Here is a 13,354-nt window from a genome sequence, read left to right as displayed (position 1 = left end):
GCGGGGCTCACGCTCGCCCCATAAGGGGCTGGAACTCCTGAGTCACAAGATCATGATCTGAGCAGACGTCGGATGCTTAACCAGCTGGGCCACCCAGGTGCCCCTGACAACGTTTTTAATTGGACCACTGAGTCCATTTCTTTTTAAAGTAATTACTGATATATTTGGATTTAAGCCCACTGTTTATTTGTGCTACCTGTTCTGTGTTCTTTTTTCTCCTATTTTTAGCTATATTGGGATTCTTTTTTATAAGTCACCCCCACTCCATTATTTGGAGATTATGCAGTCTTTCATTACTCTTTCTATTGTTACCCTACAGATTACCACACATATCCTTATCAAAATTTTAATGCACAGACCTTTAGAACACTTTTAACTATACTTAAAAAATTCCTACTGTACATATATGTTACTATTACTATATATTTTGTGTCGACATTTATCTCCTACAAGATAATGTTTTATACACTCAACATTCAGTTAGGTTATCCATTTTACATGATTCATTTTGCTTTATTCTGTTCTCCCCTGCGCATCTGACTGTCCATCTGGAACACTTTTCTTTTACTCTAAGAACAGTTAATATTTCTCTTCGGTGAAGGTCTACTGGTATCCAGTTCCCTCAGTTTCTGGTTTTATTCTTTATTTCACCTGAGTGGGTTAACTTTTATCTCTGGTATTGAGTTCCAGTTGGCAAGGTTTTTGTTTTGTTTTGTTTTGTTTTGTTTTGTTTTGTTTTGTTTTGTTTTGTTTTGTATTTAGTTTCACTTTAAACATTCTAAATATATTACTTCATTTTCTTCCTTCGTTTTCTGCTAAAGTCAGCTGTCATTTCTTTTATTGGTCGTTCAATGTTAGTCTGATTTTTTTTTTTTCTATGACTCATAATCTTCCTATGTCTTGACTGTTAGCCAAGGTTTAGTTTTCTTTTTATTTAACCTTCATGAAGTTCTTAGACCTTCTTGGCTTAGTATGTTTTTCTCAGTTTTATATAAAGTTCTCAGCTATTTATCTTCAAATACTGCTTTTACACATCTCTCTTTCTTCTCCTTCTGGAACTCTATTTATATTGTTAGAACTCTCTACATCCTCTGTCTCCTGCTCCCTTTGTTATGTATTTTCCATCTTTTGTCTCTATACTTCACTCTAGATGTTTTTATGACCCATCTTCTGGTTAACTAATTCTTTCTTCAGTTATGTGTAATGTGTAATTAAACCTATCTACTTAGGTCTTACATTGTTTGCTTCTAGAATTCTTTTTCTATAGATTTATTCCAAAATTTACAATGTTGTCTTTTATCTTCTTGAACACAGTAAGCATGATTATGTTCCCAGTTGTTTTCATTAAGCTGTATAATCTTGTGTGGGCATGGTTATTTTTTATTGTGTCCAAATAACCATACTTGAAAAAATGTCTATAGAAATAACTTTAGGCCTAGGATGATACCTTCCCCCAGGGAGTATATTTTAATTTGCTTCTCTCAAATGTCTGTAGCCAGTAGAAATCTGGATCACCTCATTTCAGATTCAGTTTTTCAGATGATTTAAAGCTGATCTGCAGTCTCTGCAAGGGCTTTTGTTCTAGTTCACGCTTCTGTCTAGGATGCAACCCTTTGGACTCAAAACCCAAAGCACAGTGGTTCACCAAGCCCCACCTTCTTGGCAGGCCCTGGACACCAGTCTGTATCTCCTTGCACTGCCCAAGCGTCAAAAGCACAGCCTGACCTCTCAACCATCCCCTCTGGAATCAGTAAATACCCTCTGGGGAGAAACAACTCCAAATATCAGGCTCACCTTTTTAGATTTCTGTCTTCCCCTAAATCCTGGCCTCCTTTTTCTTCACTATTTTTCTGGTTCTCCATTTAAAAATTATTAGCTCTGCTTTTCTACTTGTCCTCAGTACAGACTTGATCCTAATGGTCTAGTCTACATCATGGCTAAAAGCAGAAGTTCCCATGAGATACTTTTGTCCTCTCTATACGTACCTCACAAAGATTTTGTCCTATATGTTACAGAATTCAGTCATGTCTGTAGACAAATGTCATTCTTTTTTTTTTTTTTTTAGCTGTTGTTAAAAACTTAGTGTTATGTCTGTGTTTCTAAAAGAAGTCTCTAGTTCTAGTAAATATATTAGTAACCTACCGCTGTGTAACAAATTGCACACGACACAGCTTAAAACAACATTTGTTACAGTTTCTGGAGGCCAGCAATCTGGGGCAGCATAGCTGTGTGGTTCTGGTCTCTGTCATGTGGTTATAGTAAGCATGTAGCAGGGGTTGCAGTCTTAAATGAAGACTTGGGAAGATCTCCTTCCAGGCTCTCTCATGCAGTTGTTCAAAAGCCTTGGTTCCTTGCTGGCTATTGGCTGGGGACTAGTTTCTCACCCAGGAGCCTCTGTGTGGCGTTCTCGGTGGAGCAGCTGGCTTCTCCCAGTGTGGGTGTACTTGAAAAGAGAGTGAGCAAGAACACCCAAGATGCAAGGTTTTATGACCTGATTTTGGAAGTAATTTGCCACCACTTTTGCTATATGTTATTGGTCACACAGAGCAACCCTGTATTGTGGCAGGGGACTTCACAAGGTGTAAATATGAGGACGTAGGGCTGATCAGGAACCATCTTAGTGGCTGTCTACCACATTAAGACATTCAGAAGGAATCTAATTGTTTTTGTATATGAAAATCTTTCAGCTCTTCAATAAGAGCAGACAAGAGTCAACTTAGTTGTTCTGCCTCTCCCCCTGCTCCACGCACCCCCAACCCCCATGCAAAGATAACCAGCCCCAGATCTTATAGTAGTTCCTTGCATCGTGTGTTCTGTCTTCTTACAGCTCCAGTTGTGACCTGCTCTATCCAAATTTTTCTGCAGACTTTTAAACTTCTGGGTCCTAAGTTATAGTTTGTATTACGAGTGTAGCCTCTTAAGTCAGGCTATTTGGTTTTGAATCCTGAGTCTTCCACTTACTAGAGGGAACTCATTCAGCTTCTCTTTTCTTTACATGTCTGGTCCTTAAAGTGGGAATAATGTTGATTCCTTCATAGAGCTGTTGTGACACTTAAGTGAGTTAATGCGTGATAAGTTTTTGAAAAATGTATAAAGTAACGAATAATGCTCAAAATAGCAGTTATTATTAGTATTGGTTTTTTTTTTTTGTCATTGTAAGTATGGCAATATTTCTTCAGTGTGTTAACCAATATGTGCCCTACTCGTGCTTAAATCTAGAATGCTTGTTAGTCATGGAGTGTAAAGTAATATGTGATAGGATATGTGGTGCTAGTGTAAAGTTAAACATGAACCTCTTTGGCTTTGCTGTTAGTTGGAAATGAAAAAAAAAGTTAGAATATTCTTGGAATGAAAAACTGCATTTTTTAAGTTGTTGAGATGGAGTCTGTGTGGAGAAAAGCAAGATAATGTTGTGTTTTGCAAATGGAATTTATTGTTTTGTAACATCTGATTGTCTCTTCCAGGGTTAACATTTTATGTTTCCAGTTTATAAACGTTGTTACCAATTTGACAAAGAAAATTTAGCTTTTCATAGAAAGTACTGAAAACCTAGAAGTAGGATCATATTCTATAATGTTAATAGGTTATAAAAGGTAACTTAGTTTTCAGGTTTTATCCCAAATTAGTTCTATACTATAATTTAGGTTGAAATTACTTGTCTGTTGTTTTTTTAAGTCATCCTAGTAAAGACCCATTCTTGTTATTTAGTCTTCTTTCAATTTTGAATTATGTTACTTGTTTTTATGTTGTGTATTCATTCATATTTCTTCAAAGAAAACCACTGTTGACGTACTGTTAATTTTGCCTTTTGATTTGATTATTTGCATTTAGAAATTATATTGTTTTGACAATTGCACAATGTGATGATTTAATGACAAATCAGCAGGAATTAATGTTGAAATATAATTTTTTTCATGTCCTGAACCAGATGTCCGGGTATCTTTCTTTTGTTTCCTTAATAGATAGCAAACAATAAAGATGCATTGAGGAAGACATGGAACCCTAAGTTTACATTACGAAGTCACTTCGATGGCATTCGAGCCCTTGCTTTCCACCCCACTGAGCCCGTTTTGATAACAGCATCAGAGGATCACACATTAAAAATGTGGAATTTGCAGAAAACAGCCCCAGCCAAAAAGTGAGAATATTCTACTTTAACTGTATTTGAGGGTTTTTTTTTTTCAGTTTATTTATTTATTTTGAGAGAGAGAGAGAGAGCGTTCATGGGAGGGGCAGAGAGAGAGGGAGAGAGAGAATCCCTAGTAGGCTCCACACTGTCAGCACAGAGCCCAACACAGGGCTCGAACCCACAAAAGGTGAGATCATGATCTGAGCCGAAATCAAGAGTCAGATGCTCAACCAGCTGAGCCACCCAGACGCCCTGTATTTGAGTATTTTAATTATCAGTTTTCAGCAGAAAAGTACTTAATTATTTGCTATTAAATTTCTCAAGTATACCTTCCAGCTTTTTCTTCTTTACCATGTCACATAATTAGAATTTTTCCCTTCTTACTCACAATCTGATATCAGGTTGGAAAACTGACACTGAGGGAGAAATAGTATTATCTGATAGTTTCCCAGAGCTTGTGAATGCTGTTTACAATCCTTACACAGTATTTTAAATGGTTGTCATATTTGTGGATTCCCTTGTCTATATTGAAGGTTTCTACTGTTGTTGTAAAGAGGTGTAGGTGTGTCATCATTCCCCAGCACAACCTTGCCATATTATTTATTAGGTTTGGACTTAATGATGTGGAAGGGAGGCTGATTGAGGGGTGAAGGACTGTTCTTTGGTATTGTCTTTTGGCCTTGACCTTTTAGGTACTTTCCATACCTACCAACATGTATAGACTGAAAGGCACTGTTATTCCTGTCACTTAACTGCTATTTCTTCCCTCAGCCCCTCGGTTCCTCTCTTAAGCATGAACAGACATGAGTTGTTATAATCTCTTTTATCAGTGACCAAGCTAGTCCGGGTCCCACTTGGTAGGGTACTTACTGGAGATCGCTCTCCTGTGTCCTTGAATCAGATGGTCCAAACCTAGCATGTGCCAGTAATGGCCCTTCTCTGGTGTCAGGCACTTCTGTTATTGGAAGGAGAAATAAACATGAACTGGCAAAGATTATAGAAGTTTTACTACTGATAGAGGATATCTGTTGCCAAGTTTAAACGAGATCAGTGAACATTCCTGCTGTGAGTCCTACATAAACTTGATAAAATACTTGATTTATCAGTCTTCATCAACTAGTTCAACCAGATCTTGCTAAAACCAAGTGACTTCTCATAAGGATCAGGTATCTTCAGCAGAGAGTAATTATTTCTTTGTTATAAATCGTGCCTTTTGTCTTTTTAGTTCTCTGGCCACAATGGGCATCTCATTCGACCAAAGAATGTCAATGTCTCATATATTCTTGACTAAAACTTAGAAAAATATTGAAACAAGTTTCTTAGCTGGTGATAGCTTAGGAACAATATCTCCACATGTAAATAACAGTGACCTGTTTACCTTTGAGCATAAAATTTTGGAAATGCTTGAGGAGAGAATCATATAAAAAACTGTAATACAATATCAGAAATGGTAAGTAATTGACTTTACATCCAGTTTCCATTAACAGTCATGGCCAGTATTAGTGTAGAGTTATCTATACGTTCAGTGTTCTGATTAATGAATAAACTGATGACTTGGACAACTTTTACAAATATCGAGGACAGATATCTTAACCTTTATGGAAATGCAAAGAAATTAAAGTGCCATGTGCTGAAATCCTGCTAATGCCTGTTTCTAGCCTAGTCTGTTTTACATGTAGACTTTTATTTAATCCTGTGAGTATTTGGTATTATCCTGATTTTTCAGTTTTGTTTTAAATACGTAGAGGAATCTGAAGTTCCAAAAGAATAAATAATTTGCCTGAAGTTAGCCAGCTAATTGAATCCAGAAATTTATCTCCTCAAAGCCTATGATGCTCTTTGAGTGTGACTCTCTCTTCCTTTAGTCAAATAGACTATGATAATGCTGAGAACACTACAATCAGGTATTATTACTAAACTACTACTAAACAAGTGTTTATTGAGGCCACAAAAATATGTGATTGATATCAGATAAGCTGTCTTGGGTGTCCTAGGTTGAGAATGGTATATTACCACAGTGTTGGTATTTCTAAAGGCAATTCTGTGGCATATATTCAGGGCTACTGTTTACTACTGAAACTTGGAGTGGTAAAAGTCCTCTCTCTCTTGAATTTAGGAGTACATCTCTTGATGTGGAGCCTATCTATACATTCAGGGCTCATAAGTAAGTATGTGCTTTTTCTTTGTTTTAAGTCAGCATCACTGTACATCAGCCTGATTAGAGTATTTTATTTTCTTTCCCTTAAATATTTGTGTTATATATTTTTTGTATTTAGTAGCTTTTTTCTTTTGTAAATGTAAAAGAAACTGGTAGATAATACAGTGTTAAAAACAAGTTTATCACTACCAGAGATCCTTGCTAAAATTAGGTTTTATTTGGATAATGTTTAAATATGATATCTCTCTTGCTTAAAATAAGTTGATGCAGTAAGGGTTAAATATTATAAATCCTGACCTTTGTTTTCCTTAAAGATAATATAGATTAAAAAAACCCAAGATTATGAACACATATTGCATGCTGCTCATATTTCCACATAAGCTTAAGGTTATACTTATTCACTTGATTTAACACAGAGATTGGCATTTTTTATAGAAAGGGTCGGATAGTAAATACTTTTTCAGCTTTGTAGGCCATATATTTTCTGTTGTATATTTTTGTTTTTAGTTCAGTTTTTTTTACAACCCTTTAAAAAAAATGTAAAAACCATTTTTAGCTTGAGGACTGTACAAAAACAGACCACTTGGATTTGGATTTGGCCCACAGGCCATAGTTTGCCAACCTCTAGTTTAGCAGCAGAAGAGAGATGTGCGATGCTTCCATAGTATTTTTATTCATCGTAAAAAGCTGAAACATAGAAACCATATTAATTAAGCACTCTTATTTCTAACAAGTCCTATTATCAGATTGATTTGGGGGAATAGAAATTGCTTTTTATCTCCCAGAGGACCAGTGCTCTGTGTGGTGCTGAGCAGCAGCGGCGAGCAGTGCTACAGTGGGGGTGCCGACGGACTGATCCAAGGCTGGAATACCACCAACCCCAACGTCGATCCCTATGACTCCTATGGTAGGTGTTTCCCCCAGGATATGCAAGAATAACTTGTCTTCCTTTTACACATTTTACATAGCATATATAAGGATAAAATGAGATATGTTAATAAATTGGTAAAAGACAACAAGGTCTTTATATGGTTGAAAAGGACTCTTGTATTTAGGAATCAATTTGATATATGATGTTAAAAGAAAAAAGAAACGAAATGGGTTATTCCTGCAAAAAACAGTTCCCACCCTCCCAGAGTTTTGTTGATTGGAAATGGTGGCTATGACCATCGTTTTCTTCATTTTGGGCATCTGTACATTACTTGAGACATTATTACACATTTCATTACTGTTCTTGACAAACAGCCTAAGGAAAATTAATGTTGGCATCATCTTCTTGATCGGTTACTGGAGTGTGTAGAGGGTAATGATTTTTAAGCTCCATGACACCAAAATACTTGAAAGGCCTTAAAAATTAAGAAGGGCCTTTAGTCTTGGGAACAGTACTGTGAAACATAAATCCATATGATAATCTATCTCTAGATTTTACCATAAATTCTTTTGCAAAAACTGTTTAGGAATTGACTCTTGGTTTCCTCTTATATTCTCAGATTTTAGAATGGTATGAAGTGTCGTATTTGTCCTAAAACCATATTTTCCTCTTCACTTTAGATTAATTTTGCCACCAAACCTAAGTAAAGATAAATTCGATAAACAAAAAATTTTCCCAACATATATTTAATAAACATTTAACATGTATTTTGTGAAAGGTAAAGCCCCTCTCTCTCCCCGGGTCTCTTAAAAATTGATCTGTTCCATATTTTTCCTTACTTCCTTTATCTCTCTATGAGAGGATCAGTTGTTCTGTCCCAAGGCAACCAGCCCTTCTCCTTTGGCTCTTGACCTCATTCTCTCTTGTTTCTTTTGAGACTGCACTTGATTCGTTCTTGCTGTCTCTCTTGCTCTCATCTTAAGCCTTGCTCTCTTTTCTCTCTTTCCACCCCCTCCACATATAAGTAAATCCAGCTAGCTCCTCTCCTGGGCAAGGGGAAGCCTTTTCTTGACTTCATTTCCCTCTCTGGCTTCTGTTTAGTCTCTGTTTCCCCTCATCATCTGTGTGTGTGTCTCTTTGGTGGTTGTGACTAGAATACACAATTTGGAGTTACTAATTCCATGTCCTTTCCCCGGGCATCATCCCTCTGCAGTCTGTCTTCTGGTCATTCCCCTTAAATATACCAAGATTATCAGTGACTACCTGATTGGCTGATCCAAGGGGTATTTTCCAGTCCTTGTTTTTCTAGACATATTGGCTATCTGAAACTGTAGAACATTCCATCCTTGTTGAAATTTGTCCACTATTGGCTTCTGTGACAATTTGTTTCCTATCCTTCATAAACTTTTATTTTTCTCACCTTAAATACTGGCATTTATCAAGGCCCACACCCTATTCATTCCTTCTTTTGTATGCATATTCTTTGGTAGACTGAATCCACCTCTATGGTTTTATATGCTGTTGACTCATAAATATCTTCTGTAAGCCTCAGACTGCCTACAGAACATTTCAAAGTCACCATCTCATTGTCCATAAATCCCTGCAAGTGCTGTGTTTCTTCTCCCATATATTCTTTATGAGATGGTGGCACCACCAGTTACCCAAGCTAGAAACCTAACAGTTATCCTTGTTGCCTTGTTCTGTTTGCTATCTGCACCTTATTAATTTCCTAGGAATTAGTATTTACCTAATATTAATTACCTAAATATTCCTTGAATATAGCCCTTCTGCTTTGCCCCCTTTCCCAATGCCCTCCCCTAGGTGTTCATCATCACTCCCCCAGACTGCTGGAACTGTTCCCTTGCCGTCATCTGGATTCTGTCCAGTCTGTCTTCTGCACTACAGTGAAGGCTACCTTATTAAATACCTACTTCATCCTACTGCTCCTGGAAAACCCCGTAGTGGTTCATTTTGCTTTCAGAATAACTCCCAACTACCTTGATATGCTGTAGAAATCCCACCTTAAAGTAGCCGCTCTCCTCTCATCTTTCTGTCTCCAACTTCACACTTCAGTGGTGCTGAATTGCTTGTAAATTTCCTCACATGTCGTGCTTTCCTTCCTTTGTGATTTTGCAGGTGCCGCCTTCTTTGCCAGCAGTGGCTTCCCTCTAGTTTTGACTGGCCAGCCCCCGTAGACTCTAGGTGTCATTCTCTCCAGAAAGCTTTCACTCAACCCTGTTACTCTCCATGGATACAATGTCAGTCACTGTTATTGTACTTATCACAACATCTTTTGAGACCAGGATAGCACTGTGTCTTAATTATCTGTGTGGCCCCAGCATCTAGCATAGTGCCTAACACACCGTGTCTTCAATAAATATTTTATGATATGACAGAGAGTAGAGGACAGATAACATTGACATTTTAAACTTAACATGTGTGAGCCATCTTGAAAGTACTGCTTCATAGAGTCACTGTGAGGATTGATAATTACAGTTTCCAGTTTGACTTTTGTCACGAAACCGTGCTAAGTGAGCCTCCTTCCCTTCATGCACATCATTCACATGTCGGTTAGTGCTGTTAGAGGGGAATACCTGTATGTCTCAGTTCGTGTCCACCGTGAATTCCAGGGACCTGTTGCTCCCAGGAATAACTGCCATTCGTAGTGCGGAGATACAGGAGGCTGGTCTGAAGAAGCGTGTCCAAAGTGCTGACAGAGCTCAACGAGGAAAGGATCTCTGTTCATTTCCTCGAGGAATAGTTGTGACTTCTCTGAACGCAGATTAAATTCAAATGATGTGTGTTAACGTGCTTTTTAAAAAGTCTAGACAAATGGAAAGAAGGGAAGGAGAAGGAAATACCTGATTTTTTTAAGGAGAGAAATATGTACTTTAAAATTTTAATTTATAAGTCCTAGACTCTGCATGTGCGTATTTCCAAGCCTGTTTTTAGTTACTGCAACATTTCAGAAGAGTAATAGAAACTAGGAAGCATATTTTGTGCTGTTATTAGACGCTTTTGTTTGTATTTCCTTTCTCTGGAATCTGAGTTACCTTTATGATTTGTTTTTTTCTCCTGATTTTGCATTCTTGCTATTTTGTGTAGATCCTTCTGTTTTAAGGGGCCCTCTGCTGGGCCACACCGATGCTGTCTGGGGCTTGGCTTACAGTGCTGCCCATCAGCGCCTGTTGTCCTGTTCAGCAGATGGCACTCTCCGATTATGGAATACAGCCGAGGCTGCTCCAGCCCTAAGTGTATTTAATGATAATCAAGGTATATGCTTTTTTTTTTTTTTATCATTCAACTGAATCTTTTATAAAGTGTCTAATTCTAACAACAAGCAAATAAGTAAAGGATTCTATAAACTCTTAGAGTTTAATTTGAAGGGTTTTTTTTAAGTAATGAAAGCATATTTGTTTGAATTTCCAACTTATGATTTTTAAAAGCATAGTGTTCAGTGAAAGAACACACATTAAAAAATGTTTTTTAAATCAAAATATAACATCTACAGTAAAAATGGATATTGAAGACATGTCTTACTGGGTTTGACAAATATATAACTCTTATACCTCTCAAGATCTAGAACCTTTCCTTCACCTCTTCAAAGTGTCTTTGGGTCCTTCCCAGCCCCTCTTCCCATTTCCAACCAGCGGTATGATTTCTTTCATTACAAATAAGTTTTATCTGTTCTAAAATTTCATAGAAGTGAAATCATATAATATGTACTCTTTTTGTATCTGGCTTTTTACTCTCTAATGTTTTTGTGATTCATCCGTGTTCTACATATCAACTTCTTTATTTTTATGTTTAATAGTATTTCATTAAACCAGTGTGTTTATTTATTTACCTTTTGATGGACATGTGGGTTGTTTCCAGTTTTTGAGTATTATGAACAAAACTACTATGAACATTCATTTTTTATTTATTTACTTATTTATTGAGCTAGTAAAGAGCTAGAAGTAGAATTGCTGGGAGTTAGAAGTGGTTTTGTGTGTTCAACTTTATGTGAAATTGCCAAACTTATCCAGAGTGGTTGTGCCATGTTATACCACTGACAGCATGTATGAGAATTCCAGCCGCGCTTCATTCTTAATTAATTAGCATTTGGTGTTATCAGTTCATTTAGTTTTAGCCACTCTGGCCGGTGTGTAGCAGTGTTTCATTGTGGTTTTAATTTGCATCGCTTTGGTGGCTAATTATTGTGAGCACTTTTGTGTGTGTGTGCTTATTAGCTATTAATGTATCTTCTTCTATAATATACAGATTTTTTAACTGCTTGCTTGCTTTAGATTTTCAACCATATAAAAAAATCAGATTATATTCATGTATATGTATACATTATATGTATACATATCATTCTATTCTTTTATGTTTGTAAGTACACTGTAAGTTTAACCAAGTTTTATCCTATTCTAGATGATAAATAAAGTACCTTCTTTATTCTTGAGCTGTTTTAACTTGTGTCTGGGTTTTGATGAGTTGCCTGCATTTGATATTTGCATGACTCTACCAGTAAATAATAATTTGAAATTTTATTTTTTTAATTCCGTATTTTTGATGAGTTAGAATTCCTCATAAGAGATGGTCTCTTAAAGAATTCCCACAATGCCACTCTAAGCCTCAGGTAAAAGTGGAAGCAACAAAACTTGTAGTCCAGAAATGTTTTCCATTTATTTTCTGAGTAAAGGCCTGCATTCTGTGAATATATTAGCTGGGTAACAGGTAGAAGACTTGCTGAACAGGTAAAGATAATAAAATAGGCTAGGGCTAACAGTAAAAAAGAAATAATCTCTACTGAATGGCTAATGAGCTAATTTTTATTCTAATGTTGAGCCTTCTTTACTTCTTAAGGAAATCTTGTGACTATTTGTTTTGCTATATTATAAGGACATTTTCAACTAGACCCTCTGATCGCCATTCTCTGAATATGTTCTGACTCTCTTAGAATTGGGAATCCCTGCGTCTGTGGATCTAGTGAGCAGTGACCCGAGCCATATGGTAGCATCGTTCAGCAAAGGATATACAAGCATCTTTAACATGGAAACGCAACAGCGCATTCTCACTTTAGAATCCAACCTAGATACAAGTATGTATACCAATTTTAAGTATTCTTTGTTGGGGTCAAATTTTTAAACTTTCTCAAAATTATAATTACTAGAGTCACTACAAAAAATACTTGTTATTATAAAGAGTTCTGCCTTTTAAATCACAGAACACAGTTACTTGGATAAAATGATTTACAATTGATTTTAAGACTTTAAATTTATGCACATTTATAACTATACTGTTTGGAATAGCATTTGAGCTATTCCAAAGAGGAGTCAAGTCACATCCCCAAAGGCAAAGGAATTAAAAGCAAAACTGAACTGTTGGGACCTCATGAAGATAAAAAGCTTCTGCACTGCAAAGGAAACAATCAACAAAACTAAAAGGCAACCGACAGAATGGCAAAAGATATTTGCAAATGACATATCGGACAAAGGGCTAGTATCCAAAATCTATAAAGAACTCACCAAACTCCACACCTGAAAAACAAATAATCCAGTGAAGAAATGGGCAGAAAACATGAATAGACACTTCTCTAAAGAAGACATCCAGATGGCCAACAGGCACATGAAAAGATGCTCATCAGGGAAATACAAATCAAAACCACACTCAGATATCACCTCACTCCAGTCAGAGTAGCTAAAATGAACAAATCAGGAGACTATAGATGCTGGCGAGGATGTGGAGAAACGGGAACCCTCTTGCACTGTTGGTGGGAATGCAAACTAGTGCAGCCGCTCTGGAAAACAGTGTGGAGGTTCTTCAAAATATTAAAAATAGATCTACCCTATGACCCGGCAATAGCACTGCTAGGAATTTACCCAAGGGATACAGGAGTACTGATGCATAGGGGCACTTGTACCCCAATGTTTATAGCAGCACTCTCAACAATAGCCAAATTATGGAAAGAGCCTCACTGTCCATCAACTGATGAATGGATAAAGAAGTTGTGGTTTATATACACAATGGAATACTACGTGGCAATGAGAAAGAATGAAATATGGCCTTTTATAGCAACGTGGATGGAACTGGAGAGTTTTATGCTAAGTGAAATAAGTCATACAGAGAAAGACAGATACCATATGGTTTCACTCTTATGTGGATCCTGAGAAACTTAACAGAAGACCAAAGCGGGGGGGGGGGGGGGGGG

The 13,354-nt window shown here is 36.9% G+C and overlaps 1 protein-coding gene across 5 annotated transcripts in view; it reads left to right on the top strand.

Moving 5' to 3' along the window:
• The window catches only part of STRN (striatin), a 91,514-nt gene that overhangs the window by 70,025 nt on the left and 8,135 nt on the right, over positions 1-13,354 (top strand). For 3 of the 5 annotated variants that reach the window (XM_040496510.1, XM_040496512.1, XM_040496514.1), the window contains 5 exons: positions 3,963-4,138; positions 6,246-6,293; positions 7,052-7,194; positions 10,264-10,431; positions 12,104-12,244. In XM_040496510.1, the coding sequence (XP_040352444.1) occupies positions 3,963-4,138; positions 6,246-6,293; positions 7,052-7,194; positions 10,264-10,431; positions 12,104-12,244 (676 nt within the window). The remainder of the gene's footprint in view (positions 1-3,962; positions 4,139-6,245; positions 6,294-7,051; positions 7,195-10,263; positions 10,432-12,103; positions 12,245-13,354) is intronic. The other 2 variants (XM_040496511.1, XM_040496513.1) reach the window with 1 other exon arrangement.

Source organism: Herpailurus yagouaroundi, unplaced genomic scaffold, assembly GCF_014898765.1.
Source record: "Herpailurus yagouaroundi ecotype Mexico unplaced genomic scaffold, PumYag 188, whole genome shotgun sequence".
In the NCBI taxonomy this organism is placed as follows: domain Eukaryota; kingdom Metazoa; phylum Chordata; class Mammalia; order Carnivora; family Felidae; genus Herpailurus; species Herpailurus yagouaroundi.
This window is presented reverse-complemented; position numbering and strand designations above follow the sequence as displayed.